Source organism: Aythya fuligula, chromosome 2, assembly GCF_009819795.1.
Source record: "Aythya fuligula isolate bAytFul2 chromosome 2, bAytFul2.pri, whole genome shotgun sequence".
NCBI lineage: Eukaryota > Metazoa > Chordata > Aves > Anseriformes > Anatidae > Aythya > Aythya fuligula.
This window is the reverse complement of record NC_045560.1, coordinates 16,811,452-16,828,674: the sequence shown is the minus strand read 5'-3', so window position 1 is coordinate 16,828,674 and position 17,223 is coordinate 16,811,452. Positions and strand designations below refer to the sequence as shown.

Sequence of the window (17,223 nt, the reverse complement as noted above, 5' to 3'; positions counted from 1 at the left end):
GGGGCTGACAGAGGGCGACTGAGGGCGACTGGGGGCTGACGGATGGCGACTGGGGGCTGACGGATGGCGACTGGGGGCTGACGGAGGGCGACTGGGGGCTGACTGGGGGTGACTGGGGACTGACTGAGGGTGACTGGGGACTGACTGAGGGCTGAGGGCCCAGCTCTGAGGGCTCCATGCCCGTCCTCCGCCGCCCGGGGGCGCCTCGGGGCGGGCTCCCTCAGCCGGGGCGGCCCCGCGGCGCTCCCCGCCCGCCTCACAGCGGCGCCTCCACCGGGGCGGTGCTGGGGGCGGCCCGGCCCGGCCCGGCGCCGCCGCTATTTACGGGGCCGGGAGGCGCCGCCGTGTCAGTGAGCAGCAGCCGCCGCCGCCGCCGGTGCTGCTGCTGCCGCCACTGTGCTCGCAGCCGGGGAAACGGGGCCGCCCCTCGGGCGAGCGAGCGGAGCGGCTCCTCGGCGGAGGGGAGGGGTAAATGGATCGCCATTCCAGCTACATCTTCGTCTGGCTGCAACTGGAGCTGTGCGCCATGGCCGTGCTGCTCACCAGAGGTGAGGGGGGGAGAGACGGAGCCTCGGGAAGGGCTCGCTCCTGGCCCCGGGTCCCCCTCACCCCGCCGGGGGGGAGCCGGGAGGGCTCGGGGAGGCTGTAATTAAGGCGAAATTGCAGCGTGCCGGGGGGGAGCCGCCTGGCCCCATCAAAGCAGGGAGCGCCTGAGTGATGGGAAGTCGCAGATACCGAAACTATGCGCCTGATAATGATATAATGAGGGGACCGCCGGCTGCTGGCCGCCGCCGACTTCAAAAGGCTCCCGGGAGCGGGCTGCAGGCTCTCCTGTAGCCATCTTGCCTAAAAGCAGACATTTTTTTTTTTTTTTTCTTTAATAGCTGCGTACAGTAACAAGAAAGAGGAGGGAACAGAAGGGCATTGTTCGCGGCTTCAAAAATCCTAAATACCCTGCCCGGCCTTTGGCGGAGCGCAGGAAGGGGCTTTATGCATTGACAGCAGCACGGGCGTACAGAGTCCGGTCTGTTCGGCCAAAAAAACGTGGCTTTAATTAAAAAGCGGCTGCCATAACCTGGTGACGAGCCTGTCAGGTCCTGTTTATAGGACTGTCTCGGGTCGATAAAGCGAAGGGTTTCGAGCAGGGCTGTTTGAGCGTGGAAGCGCATTGTTTGCCTGCCCTCCCGGGCTGTCAGCTCCGGCGGGGTTCCTCGCCTGCCTCTTATTTTTAACTCAAAGTGAGGAAAATGACCCCAAAAAATCACTTTTTTGGAGAGGGCGGGGGGTGTGTGGAGCCGTGCACGAAATGCTCCGGGAAGGGCTGCTGCCAACCGCAAACACAAAGAGGCTTTTCCATAGCGCGCGGGATGGGGAATGTGTGTGAATTGGAGAAAAATTAGGTTACTTGCTCTGCAGAAGCCCGAGGGAATTAGCGCAGACTGGAGACAGTGAGCCACTCCATCATTTGGCTTCCATTAAGCGCAGTTATTAAAGAGCAGCGGGAACTTCAAGGCCTGCAGCCTGCGGTGGCGTTTGGGGGAGGTATTAGGGTGGCCCAGGAGGGCACCCCAAACCTGGCTGGGGGCTTCACGTCCTGCAGGACGCCTCCTGAAGGGCATCACGAAAAGGGGTGGCACGGGGAAGCCTGTAGATTGATTTCTTCACTCCCCCCCTAAAAAAAATCAGTATGGAAGATGCCCTGTCTTGTAGAAGAAAGCTCTGACAATCCAGCAGACTTTTAAAGCCTTGGTGCCGTTCTGATAGCAATACACGAAATGCACCAGCACATCAGTAGTTTTGAGTCCCATCTTTGTAAGGATAGCCCCAAAAATCCGCCTTCCTCCTAGACCTTGGGTTGACGGCACACTCAAGTAGGTTTGAGTCGCGACTTGCCTAGAAAGAGTAAGTTTTCCCTACAGCGCAGGACGTGTATAATTCGTACCAGAGCGGTTTGGAGAGCATAAAATGAAGAGTTTTATGAAGGGAACTTTTTATCGCTTCCTTCAGAAATTTTTGAGGTTTCCTGAGAGATTTTTCATAGAGCCGGTAGAGGATTTTCAGTCTAAGTGTTTCCCTTTTTGACCGCATGTTGGATTTCATGCAAAATTGCGGGGGGGCTGAGGAGGGTGTCTGACTTTTTGCCTTGTAATTTCACTCCATTTAGGAACTTCACAGTCAGGGTTGAAAGACACAGACTCTGGTGAACTAATTAATTGTAAGCTGCACTGTCTCTTTTTTTAATACTGATTTTTAAAAAGTGCAACTTTGCTTGAATGATTACTTAAAAAAAAAAAAAAATAAAAAGAATTTCTCTCTTTCTGGAGAAGTTACAAATAGTTGCTCAGTTTCACACAGTAAAAACCTTCCTGACTGAGAGATTTTTAGATGGTAATGGTTTCTAGCTAATAGCTTTATAAGGTGTTAGTTAAACCTTTTAAATTTTGGCACAGTACTGAGAGGTAATAAACAATTCAGCAGTTCCGACTTTTTTTTTCACACAAATACTTAAACCTAAAGTTTTTGTCGTGTGTTTATGCCCGATGAGAAGAAGCATTCCCTTTATAAAAAGAGAATGCTGTTCCTGTAGTAACAGTTTAAAACATAGATTTGGCTTTCCTGGGGGACTGTAGGTGTTTTTTCTTTTAAAGCTGTGATTTTATTTTAAATGTAGCTTAATGCAACTGCTGACAGTGAGTGGAAGTAGCTATAAAGTGGTCTTGTTAGTTATTTACCTTGGAAAAAATGCCACTTTGACCTTCCCGACCCCCCTCCCCTGGCCCCTGGTTCAGTGAAATGTACTTGCTTTAATTCAAAGGACTACAGCAGTAGTAATTAAAACAAGTGCCCCAAGGCTTTTGCTGGGATTAAGGTTACAAGGAGGTAGGCACTGTACAGTGGTGGAGAGGAAACAACCCCCTGCTCCTCTGGATTTACAGTCTAGAGGAGTACCCCCAGACTGGCACCGAGTCTGGCTGTGTACTGCTTGTGGCTGATAGAGTGCCTAGCGAGGTGTTCCTAAAGGACCAAGTTCTTACCTTTATCTTGCACAATTTTTATTTTTTAGGTGAAATCAGATGCTACTGTGATGCTGCACACTGTGTTGCAACTGGCTATATGTGCAAATCTGAGCTTAGCGCCTGCTTTTCCAGACTGCTTGATCCTCAGAATACACATTCCCCACTTACTCACGGCTGCTTGGACTCTATTGCAAGCACAGCTGATATCTGCCAAGCTAAACAGGCACAAAACCACTCTGGCACCACCATGTCCACATTGGAATGCTGCCATGAAGATATGTGCAATTACAGAGGACTACATGATGTTTTGTCTCCTCCCAAGGGTGAGACTTCAGGTAGGGCAAAGAAGCTACTGTGAAATCTCGCTTGTGGCCTTCAGGCTGGTGCTGGTCGAGACCTTGAAGGTCTGCTATTGATTTTGTTGTTAATGTAAGTAGAGCCAGCAGAGGGAGAAGCGGGTGGCTGGGTGCAGGGGAGCATCTCGGCTGAGTAGCTTTTATGCCTGCATTAATATTAGAGGGCCGTCTTGTCTGTCTGCGTCATTCCTTCTTAAATCAGCTCTCAGGGTAAGAAATTCCATGCCATAAACACCCTTGGAAACGTCTTTCAATTTATAGGAGTATTTTCAGTACATGCTTAAGTGTGTAGCTGTGAATGTGTCCACTTGTCAATGTGGACTTTCAGGGAGGGAGTTGTAGCATAAGCGAACTGCTGATACTGAAATAAACCTCATGTCTTTCTCCCTTTGCAGGACAAGGGAGCAGATATCAACATGACAGCAAGAATCTCATCACCAAGGTGCAGGAACTGACCTCTTCAAAAGAATTGTGGTTCAGGGCAGCCGTGATTGCTGTTCCTATAGCTGGTGGGCTGATCTTGGTGCTCCTTATCATGCTGGCCTTGCGGATGCTCAGGAGTGAAAATAAGAGACTGCAAGACCAGCGGCAGCAAATGCTCTCCCGTTTGCACTATAGTTTCCATGGACATCATTCGAAAAAAGGGCAGGTGGCAAAATTGGACTTGGAATGCATGGTGCCTGTAACTGGTCATGAGAACTGCTGCATGACCTGTGATAAAATGAGACATTCAGACCTCAGCAATGATAAGATTCTTTCGCTAGTCCACTGGGGAATGTACAGCGGACATGGGAAGCTGGAATTTGTATGACCAATTATTTTTTAATCTGAGCTAAACTTACTCTTTGAACTCTTGAAGGCCTTTGGGTTCTGCTGGACAGGAGCACTTTATCTTGAAACAAAAACTCACAGATCATCTGAGAAACAAAGGACCTCTGCAAACAGAATCTTGGATATTTCTTCTGAAGGATTCCAAAAGTTGTCTTATTTGCACAGAGTAAAATACACTCAAATGTATTGTTGCTTTAACGTTATGAAAGCAAAAATTAGAAGTTGTAAACACTGTCACCAGGGTTATCTGAACTGTAGGGAGCTGAGAATTGAGTTATAATAAACTGTATGCAAGCTCCTATGTTTCCTGACTTATTGTAAAGATTTTTTAAATATATATATTTTGTCTGAAACTTGCTTGTGACTTCTTGTTTTGGGATGGTTTTTGGGTGGGGGAATGTGTTGTGGAATAAATTGGGGTGCAATGTGTGGTCATGCTGTGCACTTTCAGATTCTGAAAAAGTTTTTTTCTTACTTGCTGAGGGAAATTGGGTGATTATTACTGAACAAGAATCGCAGCTCTTCTTATTCAATAGTATTCAACTTGTGTCCTCAATTCTTGGCTATTGCACTTTGCTCATAATCAAGTGAATTCTGCAGCTACACGATTGCTTTTTCTTCCTCTCTCCATACAAAGCATTAGAAAATGTCTCCTAATTCTTCGTAGCTGGTCTTCTTTGTTTCACAATTCTTGTTTTCTGTAACATTTTTTGTGCCTTCTACTCTTGCCTTGTATTTGGCGGTGAGGAGGAGGTGGGAAGGAACTCAAAAAACCTGAAGCCTACTCTGTAATTTTTTTTTTCCTACTAATAATCCCTCTAGGCACTGTGGAAAACAACATCTGCCTGCTCTTATAGTGTAACTCACTGTCACATGCTGCTAAACTCCTGTGTGGGACTGAAAAATCAACAGTGTGTTCACTTTAATTGCTGTCTCTTTATGCTCTTCTTGCATAGGTATCTCTTCTTCCCAGCCTGTGTTTGTGTGGTTCTTTTTTTTTTTCTTCTTCCTCCTTCAACAAGTTGGATTCACTTGATTATTTCATTTATTCAGGGCACAGTTGGTACAATCAGACAAAACTTCTGGACCTAAAAGTGTTTTTCTTGTTTGATTAAGCCAAAAGTAGACTTGCTTAAAAGGAGTTACTACATCATGGTGAAAGAAAAGTAAATGCTGCTGGAGACAGGATTTGGGAAGCCTGGTTTTTATCTATGTTTAAATCACTTTAGGAATGCTTCTGCCACCTTCTGCTCTGGCTGTACAGTCAGGCCCGTATTGTTATCACCAATGAGAAGGAGGTGGCACAAACAAGTTTACAAAAACTTTGCAGCAATGCTTGGATCTTGCGCTCTGATTATGATAAACTGCTTTGGGATACGTGGCCTGAAATGCAGAAGGATGTAAGCCAGGGAAACCTGCCCCTGTGTGTCACAAGTTTGTGTTGCTGAAAGTACACTTAAAGTATCTGGTAGCCTTGTTGCAGATAAGTTGGTCACTTGGCTGTGCAAACAGCGGTATTGATATTGCAAATTTGCCCGTAGTTAAACACTTCTATCAGCCAAGCACAACGAGAGCCTTGGGCCTGCCAAGGTCCCACCGAGCCCATGTTTACAATATTACAGTATAACTTGGGAGAGCTCATTTCATCTCTGTATGTCAAGTTACGGACTTATTTCCTCGAAGAGCCTGAGAAATGGCTTTTAAGACCGTGCATTACGTAATTTTTTTTACCTTTTTCAGCTGCTAAAGTCTTAAGTCATGTGGCTGCATCTGCTGTAGGAGGCTAGCCTGTGGTCGTCTGTCTGACCTTTCAAAGTGCTGCTTTCCCGTAAGAGCTCTTTGCACTGATACCAGGTTCTAGGGCAGCCGTCTGCTCTTCCGCATATTTTTGGGAATGACTGGCTTGGAGCTGGAAGAGATGAACCTGAAACAGTGCAGCTACAGCAGTAGTTTCGATGGCTAGGTGAGTTATCAGACCTGATGGCTCCATCCTTCGAGTACTTTCTCCCGGAGCCCGGAGGAGCAAGTTGTGCGGTCCTTTAAGCATCCTCTGACCTTCAGCACTCATTTGCTGCTGATTTGAATACAGAAGGGCCTAGTTCTGCTTGCCATTGAAAGGCTAATAAGACCGGGAGCCTCTAATTGGCCCCTCGCTGTGGAGATGTTTTAAAGAAGAGCAGAGATTGTTTGCCTTCCCCTGCAGCCTCAGAGGCTCAGGACAGCGCTGGGGCAGCAGCTGCCTGCTCCCCTCTGTGTAGTTGACATGGGGTGGCTGATGCGGCCTGGAAGCTTTTAGGCCCGGAGTCCTCTAAAGATGCAATCTGGATTTTCAATTTATTTTAGAGCCCGTAGTATATTCAGGAAGCTGCGTTATGAGCTCTGGTGTGCGTCTGGCAGCAGCTACGTGGGTTATGGGACGAGCCCCAAATCTTCGTGCTCAGCTCACTGCAGCATCCCCGGGTGTCAGAGCAGGCAGGGGCTGTCGGCATCGCTTCTCCTCTCTGCAGACCTCACCGATGCACGTTTTTCTTAAAAAACAAACAAAAAACCCCACTGTATTCCTGTCATGAGAGCTTTCTGTGATATTCTGCAGGCTTCCCAAAAGCAGCATCGGCCACCGGCTGCGTGCAGGGGACAAACAATGTCAACAGCCGCAGAGGCTGCAGGCCAGAGGGGTGAGACAAAAACTGATGGCTATCCTTTAAAATGCATTTGACTTCATTTGACTTGGGAGCCTGGGTTTGTCGTGGTGCTGCCCTCTCGGATTTCCCCTGCAGACAGTAACAAACACGCCTTGCTGTGAAACTGCTGCAAGCCCCGGAGCAGAGGCAGGACAGCCCTCTCTGTTTCTAACTGCAAGGTCTCTCGGATAGGAATAAATGAAATCAAACATTCCAGATGCAATTTAGCTTTCCCTGTCCTTTTCTATTTCCCTGACTTTTTTTTTTTTTCCTTTTTTTCCTCAAAACAGTAATGATTGTGGCTTTTCTTATGTCTCTGCTTCTCCTGGCCTTGGGAGCCATTGGGCTGGTATGTCTCCTCTTAACTCCTGCTGAACTGCTCCTATTAAAATCCCCTTACTCCACAGGGGGCTTGACCTTTTTCTGAAATACCAAATGTGTCTGCTTTGGAAATCACAAACTTCTCCTCCTCTAAAGAGCTTGTAAATCTGGTTCCAATATTGGGTGATTACAGGCTGCGCGGAGAGCTTGAAAGTAAGCAGCCGCTGCTGGTAGCGGTGCTGGGGCTGGGCTGTCCTCGGGGTTACCCCCGTGTGTGCTCTGAGCACAGCCACTGATGCTGACAGATCCCCCCCCAGATTAGTGGTGGGGTGACCAACCAGCCTCTGGTCCCAGGACAGCTCACCTTTGCTTATCGGGACCTCAGGATCATTTTTTTTTTTGTTGGTGTACAACCCCTAGCTCTGTAATAAATCCGGTGGTCTTAGTACAAGTGGGTGCTGCCCTGGAGGGCTTATAGTGCCTGGGGAAGGAGCAGGGTTTTCCATAGGAACGATGGATACAGCTGCAGAGGAAGGTGACTTCCTCTGCAGCTGTCATAGTTGCTAAAAGAAGGGAAAATGTATGGCCAGGCTGCCTGGCGTTGTGCAGGATGCGATGTGCCTGTTAGCCCCTGAGCAGCAGGGGTCCGTAGCCAGTAAATGAAGCAAATTTTGGCTGTCCTATTGAAGGAGGGCTGTGGAGGGGGAAATAAGAAGATTATCTCCTGAGGAGAAAAAAAAAAAAAAAAAAGATCCATGACCAAAAAAAACCAAACCTCTATAATAAGGCACAAGATGAGTGAATAAAAAAGGCCTCTGAAGCAGGCAAAGTTGTCTTTATGTCTTTTTTTTTTTTTAGCTGTTTTCCCATGTGAAGATCAATAGAAGCGTGTTTGTTTTGTTCCAGTGGCTGGTCACTTTGCAGGGAAAATGCTCGTTCTTGTTTTGGTTCTTGGAGCTGCTCAGGGAAATGGTATTTGGATCTGTCACTGGTTTATTTCTGGAGAAAGGCTTGTAGAGGGGTGCTGTAAAATTATGGTTATCTTTTGGGAGGAGCCCAGTGTCTCCAGCATTATGAATTCTGGCTCCTTCTAAATAAACAAACATCCTTGTTTTCTTTGTTTCACCTCTAACCCTTGTCTGCAGCCTTTATAATCCCAGTGGGTGAATCCTGAACTAAAACAAACTGCAAGGGAAGGAAGCCAGGAGGGAGCCACAGTGCCTGCAAATTAACAAAGCTTTGTGCTCTCCAGCCAAGCTTGACAAAAGGATTCAATCCTGTGCTGACCTTCAAGGGGAAAAACAAAACAAAAACCACCTTGACTTGAACTTCCAAGGCTGTAAGAATTTAATGCTCAGTTTGATGTCTCCTAAAGGGAGCAGGGAGCCAGAAACGCCAAACACCTGTCTTGGAAACCCAAATCTTAACAAGTTCTCGGGAAGTCTGAGCCCAAATTCAAACGGCTTTGTAAAATGTAGGCTTCACTCAGCACTATTTCCATGTCATTCATTATTTTTAAAACAGCATTAAAAAAATGCCTTTTTTTTTTTTTTTTTTTTTTTTTTTTTTTTTTTCCCTAGTGTGGCTCTCTAGGCATGTTTATACCATCCAGCTATCAGTGATTTCTGCTGAAGTAGCAGAGTTTAGATGCAACTTTTCACTGCCCGTTTCTGCCTGGATCAGGTCCTGTCCCACAGCCCAGCCCCTGCCTTCTTCCCTGACGGCAGGAAAGAAGCAAACAGGGCAGTACTGACCCGGTGAGCAGAGATACTGGCATGAATTCAGGGTGAGAGTTTCATTTTTAAGAAGCTTTTCTTAAAACAGGAATGCTAAAGGATTTTTCCCTCTAGTTTCACGCTTTTTAATATAGTACATCAGTGGCCATGCAGTTGAGAAAAACTAGTGATGTGTGTTATTTCCCTCACCTTGGCTGTTGGCTGCTTTAAAAAACAGTGACTTGAGACAGCTTTTAAAAACGGGGCCTCTGGTTTAATTGCTTTTTCTCAGATGAAGCAGCCTTCCAGGACAGTTTCAGTGAAGCAGCAGGAGGACGAGATGCTGCCTTCCTTTCAGTTACACTTCCATTTTTAAAACAAGGGCAAACAAAAAAGGTAAAATTGTCACAATCATGAGTTTCTAGCATCTCTGTGTGACCGAGGCCCTGGGCCCTGGGGGACCATTAGCAGGGCAGTGCCGGCAGACGCGGCGCGTGAGGCTGGTCCCCGCTGTTAGCTTTTGGGATCGTTTCGCAGGAGCAGCCTGCAGATTGCAGAGGCAAATCCCCTTCCTGTCACTTGGAAGGAAAATATTAGTGCAGTAAATCTCCTGCTGGCACTCGGTTGTGACACCAGGGAGGGGGGAACAAGACAGGCCAGGCGGCTCAGCGCTGCTGCCCGGCGCTGGGATGTTTGTGTTTGTGTGCAAATCAGGGCTGGTGTCAAACAGGTTGCTTTGAAATGCTCAATTTGTTTAGTTCTGGCTGTGAAGTAGCTATTTCATCAGTGGAAGAAGATTTATTAACCAATTTTTTATGGCTATCAACAATGGCTTAGCTCCAGCAGGGTCCCTAGCATTTTTATGGAGTGCCGTGGGTTACAGAGGCAGAGGTGTTTTATATTGTTCTGGTATTTTAACCCAATGAACTAAGGCCTCTATCCTACACATGCTTAAGGAGGTGCATAACTCACTCCGGGTCCCAGGGGTGGTGTTTCACCATGGAAGCTGCTGGGGCTTTTGCTGAGCACCTGCAGCCGTAGAGGGACCTTTGCCTGGCAAAACCCACACCGACTCTGCCCTCTGCCTATGGCACCTCCCTGGCATGTGAGCCCTGTCCAAGCAGTGCCTTTTGGTGGCTGATTTCCAGCTGGTGGGCTAGTGATAATGCACGTCTGTCCCTACAGCCGCCCTGGGCTGTCTCCAATGCCCCCTCTGAGGGGGCCAAAGCAAACTCACCCAAGCAACAGGTACCGCTCCCAGCCTCCTTGCCTGTTATCAGTCTGCAATAACCTTTCCCTTGGTATTTTTTTTTTCCCAGTGTAACTATAGGTTTGACCAGCGTGCAATGATGTTTCTTCAAACCAAATTCCATCCGTGGGTGGGAAGGAGAGAGCATGGTTCCCTCCCTGGGGCTATGCCAGCCCACTCTGCCAGCCTGCTCTTCCCTCTTGCAGCATCACCATGGCATGGGATGGTCCAAATGCTGGGGACTTCTTAAATAGAGTGGAATTCCAGCTGTCTTGGAAGTGCCTTTTCATGTTCCTATAGCTTTTATAGTGGAAGCTGACTTCACTTCTTTCTGTATTAATAGACAATAGAAATAAATTTTTGTGTGTAAGAAACTCATCAAATCTGGGACCTGTTCAGACTCTCATGCTGTTTTTATTTATAATGACTCCAGTGATACTTACTGAAAGCTTTTTTCTCAAAAATGTCCTGTACCAAAGGATTGCATTTCTATTTGTGTTCAGAGGCTAGCATTAAAACCGGTCTGCAACAGCTCCTTGCTGCAGGATGGATTGGTTGGGAGGTGCCGTAATCTCTGTCTTCATTATACGCTGTTATCTGTGGCCTGATTACCGCTGTGCTGCTCTGATGGCAGGACAGCCTTGTCTGTAGAAAGGTTGCTACCCTTTACCTCTTTGAAATGAACTTCGTCCCCTCATATCTGTTGGCAACCATTGACACTCCTTTCTGTCTCCTGCAAGAGAGAGGGGCTCCCTGTGGCCCCTGGGGCTCCCCATGCTCCTGAGCAGCTCGGTCCCTGTCCCCAGTCCCCTCTGTACTGTCCCCATGCAGCCAAACGAACCCTCCCAGGTCCTGCTGGCATCCTGCAGCTCCCCAAAGGGAGGCATTTCGTGGCAAGCACCTTATCGCAGATTATGACCAAACACACACAAGCACTCCCAGTGACCAGTGTAATCCACTCTTTACTGCCCTAATTTGACTATATTTTCTATTTGCACAGGGAGGCCTGGGTGGAGCGGTGTGTACGCTATCACAGAAGTGGTCTGCTCCACCTCGGGGCTGCAACCTCGCTGGAGCCAGCGCGCCGGGCATCGCCCCGAGGCGCTCAGCAGCTCTTTGTACTTTGCAGAGCGTCTCCTCGCGTGCGGCAGGCACCAGACTTTCTCCTGCCTTAGCAAGCAGGTTATAATGGCCCAGTCATCGGCGATATGTGGCCAAATCCTCAATGACATTTCCTGTTTTTAAATGGCAATCAGCGGGCGTGACGTAGCAGCCCTGAGTGCAGCAGCAGGTAATTGCCCATCAAACACGGCGAAGCTCTTATTGAAGCAGTGGATCTCTTCTGATAGCGCACTGCATCTGAATATTAATATTTGATAGTTCGTGGACAATTTGCAAATTTGTAATAAGGAAAGAAATACCCTGGGAACTGCTTGCTCGCAAATACTTTCCAGAGTATTTCATTACATATCACGTATTTGTAAGCAAGTCCTTGCCAATATTGGCATTCCCGAGTCATCTACACTTCAGGAAAGCACAGATGCGGTGCAGGCTACTGGTGTCTGCGTGATCACAGCTGGGGATGTTTCAGCGCCAGCACCATCTGACAGAAACCTCCACCACAGCAAGATGGCAGGGATCTGCTTGCTACCTCCATGACTTGGTGAAAATGAATCAGAAATATACAGCTATAGCTTCCAGTCTTTATGCAACTACCTGATGTGCTGATTTCTTCCACAACAAACCATTTTCCTTCTTTCAGTAAAAGTTGTCCACATGCATCCAGAAATGCTAAAACTACATTTTTCTTAATTTTTGTCAACACCTTTCTAAAAAGCTGGCATTGCTGAATAGCAGAAATTGAACAGTAATTGCAATGAAACACAAGATTTCAGACCAGGACAGTGGAGGCCTGCCAGAGAAAGTCACAGGGTGCTTTTGCCTGAGCCAAAGTGGAAGGGTTTGGCACAAAAGGAAGATCAGAGTATATGAAATATAATTTCTTCCCTGAAAATAGCAACAGCAGTTATAGTTGTAAGTGAGCCCCTTTAATATGTAGTGTGTGAAGAGGGTGACGCATTTGTCAGGATTACCAGGATACTCTACAATTTTAATGGAAAAAAAAAAAACAAATGAAGCCATGCCAGCACTGAAATACTGCATGGATGAGTTGGCTTCCATCTTTTACCACCTGCACGGAGGATGAAGGACCAGCTTTGATCACAGCTGGGCAATAGGAGATGGCTGCAGAGCATTAGGACATGCACTTGGTTCAACGTGACCAGCTCTTTTCAAAGACAGCTCTTTGGTGATGTCTGTGTGACATGCAGTGTCTGCTAACCGACCAGGTTTGGTCCTCACTGCGCTTGGTGCTTTGTGGGCATGGAGCAGGCATTGTTCCCCAAGCTCACAGTGGATGTGCAGCTTCTTTGGTAGAAATTCCTCTTCAGCTGGGCCACCTTTCACTGAGTGGGCAGTGGGAGATGCTGGGTGTCCTTGCAGGGATGAGTGCCTCTGGCTTGCAGGTAGCAGCACTGCCAGCAGGCTCTGAGCTGGCCATGGCGAGGAGTTGAAGGCCAGGTTTGCTGGGTGGAGCAAGGCTTGATGGTTTTGTGCCTGTCGCCTCGCTGCAATGTGCTGTTTAACATTTACCAACAGATGCAAAGGTCCTGTGAGTAATGCATGGGGGAAAATCAAGCAGCAAGATTTCAGCTCTCCAAACCGACCAGCTGCTAACCTTGCAGGCAGCATGGAGGTGAGATTAAACGTGGGATTGCATATTTAACTGCAGCTGCACAGGCTGGCAGCCTTTGCTCCGGGCCAGCCTGGGTCAGGTTGCCTTGCTAGGGCAGTGGCACTGTCCCTGTTGTCACTGTTCCCAAACAGTTCTCAGGATTTTGTGTGAGTGAAAGCTTGACCAAAGGTCTCCTGTCTCTCAGGCAGGTGTCTTACCTGCTGAGTTTTGGATTACATGCATTCTAAAAGACATAAAAATACACATTTATAAAATTTATAAATATATTTTAAATCTTCTGAGCCTGAACCTTCTGGCTGAGGCCACAATTATGTGATTTATTTATGTGTAGGCATTGTATAATTCATTTTATATATGTTATATATAATACATATATGTTTTTATATAAGTAATAACACATTCAATGGAGCCTGAGTAATCAAGTATCCTGTACAGAGGACTGCATGCTCCTCTGGCTGTTTTCCAGGCAAAAAGTTCACCTCCCAAGGATTTTGCGGACATGAGCTGCAGACTCCCACCAGATATGTGCGATAATACCTGCAGATATACATGTGCATGCAGGTGCCAATATCCTTGCGTGTGTCTGTGTACACACGTATATAAGTGTTTCCCATGGAAAGGCAGGCGGTTTTCCAGAAAAGCCTTTGAGATACTTGAGATGTGCTTCGAAGGGTGCTGTATTTCTGGGACATGCTCTTAAATACTGTCCTCGCTGCTGACGTGCCCGTAGCTGGCAGGGACTTCTCCAGGGCAGCGGGAAGCAATCTCCTGCAGGCTGTGGCTGAGCCTGCTGCCTGCAGCGAACCAGCCCTTTTCTGCAGACAAGCTACAGAAACATTTCCCCAAAGCCTACAGCACATCAGGAATGGCTCCTTGGAGTTTTCTTCCTTCTCTCCCTCTGACCAATAAAATGTTAACTCTATCTCTTAAAAATAAGGGGAAAAAATAACCTTAAAGTTCTGCTCTAAAACTGTGCGTGTGGGGGAAACCCCCTACTTGGTCAGAAGAGGAAACAGTAGAGACATAGCAACAACTACTGCTAAGCCTGTTTATGTTTGTTCTCCCCAAAACACGAAGACTTTAAAAACCCTGTGAGTAAATACAATTAGTCACCAGCGGCTGGTGGCAGCGAGGGGGCCGCTGAGTCACGGCCTGCTCAGCTCTGACCAGGGAAGGCCTGCCCGGCCCGGGCAATGGCAACTCCTTGTCCCCCTGCTTGGGGACAAAGAGTGGCCACAGGATGGGGGCCGAGTGGTGGCCCCACCACCAGGGTGTGTGCTGTGTGGGTCCACGGAGTGCAAGGAGTGGCAATAAAGGAGGAGTCGCTTCCCTTGGAAACACAGCCACCTTTGGGGCACAGGGTCCCGAATCTGCACCCACACCTTGCCGAGGGACGGATTTGAAGGAGTCTTTCCAGCTTTGTATAAAGTGAATTTTTAAGAACACATTTAGGCTGTGGACTGTCATGACTCCCAAGCAGATACACCCTGTCTGAGGCTTTGCTGCCTTTACATTACCGACATTACCAAGGGGTTTCTTTTGAGTCCTCTCTCTCTTTCTCTGCTTGCACCCCTCAAGGCAAACAGATGGAAGCTTAATCCTCTACCCTCAGCATCTCTGCATTGCAAAGCCTTTGTCAAAATGGAGCCTGAGATCTTGAAATCTAATGCTTTATCCTAGGTATCTAGATAATTGCTCTGGGCTGGACACAAGGAGAATAAAGAGGTGAGGCAAAGCAAGAGGGAAGTAAGTAGCAGCAAGTGAGAACTAGATAATGGAAAAAATAATTCAAGATGATTTTCTTCATCTCTCCATGTGCTCATTTGCTACTTGGACAGACAGATGGAAATTAGCTTAATGGATTCTTCTCTGCTCCAAATGTTTCGGATTGGGCAAACTGAATTCCTGCCAAATTAGGGAAAAGTATGGGCATTTCCTCTCCAAAAGCTGAGAGAAAACCAAACAAAAGAAATAAGGAGACTTTGCCTATTTCAGCTTCCTAATTGGGTAAGTGGTAATTTGGGCAGAAGTGGCAAAATTTGGGGTGACTTTTCTGGCTTGCCTCTTACTACAGAGCAGCCTGGGTGTAAGGCACAAAGAGCAACAACATCATTGTGTGGGGCTGGATTGCCCTTGGGGACGTGATGCTGTAGCTGACTTGGCCCGTTGATAGTGGTGGCTTTTTCTGCATGGGATGCTGAACAAGCCAACAGTCCTCCCAGTTATACTCTGAAGGTGCTGAGGTCCTTCTGCAAAGGCTCTTGTGCTGGGGAAAGAGTGTCCCATCATGGTCCTTTGGAAAGCAGAGCCTCTGTCCGTGTGTGCTCATGCCAGTGTGGGTCTATAGAAGCTAGAAAAAGAAAACAAATATACAAAAACTGTATGAAGAATTTTACTTTCCAGGCAGATTTGTTGTGCAGATTTTATTATTGTAAATCTATTATTTGTATAGCTCTTGCTATCTGAAAAAAAAAAAAAAAAAAAAAAGTCTGATTGATTGTAGATGGATGCAGAATGGTGCTTTCTCCAGAACAGGAAGAACAGCTGTCCTGGGGATGCTCGATCAGATATCTGTTGCTACAAAACAACTTTGTGGCATTGACTTCAGCAAGACAGCACTGATCTCATCTCTGATACTCTACAAGTGGGCATTTCCTTATGCATCATGGCTGCGGTTTTATTTAATCCTCCCTGTACATAGTCAATAACAGGTAAACTCTTGTGACATTTTTAATTGGCAACAAGAGCTCACATGCTTGCAGAAAATACTCTGTGTGAAACCACTTCTGGAGAGCAGTGCCTGTGTGGAGGGAGAGCGAGGTCCCTTCGTCTCTGGATGCCCAGGCAGGATCTGCGTGCACCCAGCCTTTGCTTTGGTGATAGGGATTTGCCCCAGCAACAGCCTCAGGATTTGGTTGTCTACTCCCATCAAGAAACCATGAGAGAAGTGGGAGCAGCTAATTCAAGTGGTTGGTGATGATATGAGAAAGAGGGTTATTTTTGTCGGATGGAAAACAGATGATTGTCCCTTTTAAATTGGATATAAAGTGTAAATTATTGTGGTGCGTCACAGACAAGTGCTTAAGCACAGCTCCCAGGTAGATCAGTCCAAACAGCGTCAAGGCAGAGATCAAACATAACTTTTCCTGTAGGGACATAATGCACATTGCAGTTTCAGTCAACCATAGGACAAAAAAATTAGAAGGCAAGCTACACAAACCATTAATGATGCTAATTACAGTTCTCAACGAGGGAGATAATAGCAATGCAAGAGAAAGTAAATACTTATTAGCTCTAAGGAGCATCCTGTTATCTGTATGAAAAATAAACACATTTATCTAGGCATCACCTTAATGGCTCAGGATATGAAGAGGCGGTGTGCTGACTTCACCCAGATGCTGGCTTGATGTATCCTGTCTGGTGGAAACCAGAGGTAGCTCCACTGATGCTAATGAATGTAAAACTGGTCTGAGAGGCCAAGCAGACCCTCACAGGCACCTCGCCTGGTGCCGGGATGCCAGCCTGCTACCTAACAGCTGTGGAAGGTGCTCAGTATTACTGAGCAATATGCTATGCATTCAATATGTAACAGGATCTGTTATACAACCCCCCTCCCTCCCGGCCATCTATAACCCCTTTGAAGATCTCATTAGCCCTAATGCAAAGGCAAGGGGCACTTAGTTTAAAGGTAGTTAGTATGCACTGAAGGTCTCTTGAGCTACGATGGCACAGGCTTTAAGCCTCTTCTTCGAGATCCACGTGACAGATGTGCTGAAAGCTTTTGTGGTGTGGTGTCTGGAGGTGCTGAAAATCCTGGTGGTTGCAGGGTGGGTGGCAGGTGCTCAGCACCTCAGAAGGTCAGGCCAGTCATGTCCTTGCTGGCTGCCTCCCTTCAACCATCTCCAAATGATTCCCCCAATTTATTGCCACTAAAGGACTCAGCCCTGTCTCAGAGGTTCTCCGTTAATGGCATAATGAACTGGTACAACTCTAAGTCACAGGACTCAGAGCTAGTGTGCAGTAAACATAAACATATGTTTAGTGTTGGGTTATAAACTACTGTAGCCAAAGTGGGCAAGTGTTATAAACTTCAAACACAAAACAGATGCAAGTTAATTAGAGGCATGAAAGTGATGACAATAGAAGTGAGCTGTAGCAAGGAAATGAAATGTTAGTTTAGGCAGAAGTTGCTGCAGCTCTGCCTTACGCTGAAAATGCCTTTGGTCTCCGCTGAAGATGGGAAGGGACAGACACATTTTATCAGGAGTCAGGCATGTTGCCCATATGCCAGAATTGTA

At 47.2% G+C, this 17,223-nt stretch overlaps 1 protein-coding gene across 1 annotated transcript; it reads left to right on the top strand.

Moving 5' to 3' along the window:
- Positions 1-381: 381 nt before the first annotated feature.
- BAMBI (BMP and activin membrane bound inhibitor) lies at positions 382-4,562 on the top strand. Its single transcript, XM_032183135.1, has 3 exons — positions 382-548; positions 3,065-3,352; positions 3,769-4,562. The coding sequence occupies exons 1-3, from the start codon at positions 473-475 to the stop codon at positions 4,182-4,184; spliced, it is 780 nt and encodes a 259-aa protein (XP_032039026.1). The 5' UTR covers positions 382-472; the 3' UTR covers positions 4,185-4,562.
- The last annotated feature ends 12,661 nt before the right edge of the window (positions 4,563-17,223 follow it).

Excerpts from the sequence above, each read along its gene's own strand:
- BAMBI (XM_032183135.1), top strand. The coding sequence starts at position 473 with ATGGATCGCCATTCCAGCTACATCTTCGTCTGGCTGCAACTGGAGCTG. Across the intron at positions 549-3,064 it reads GGCCGTGCTGCTCACCAGAG|GTGAAATCAGATGCTACTGT; the intron begins GTGAGGGGGGGA and ends TTTATTTTTTAG. Across the intron at positions 3,353-3,768 it reads TCCCAAGGGTGAGACTTCAG|GACAAGGGAGCAGATATCAA; the intron begins GTAGGGCAAAGA and ends CTCCCTTTGCAG.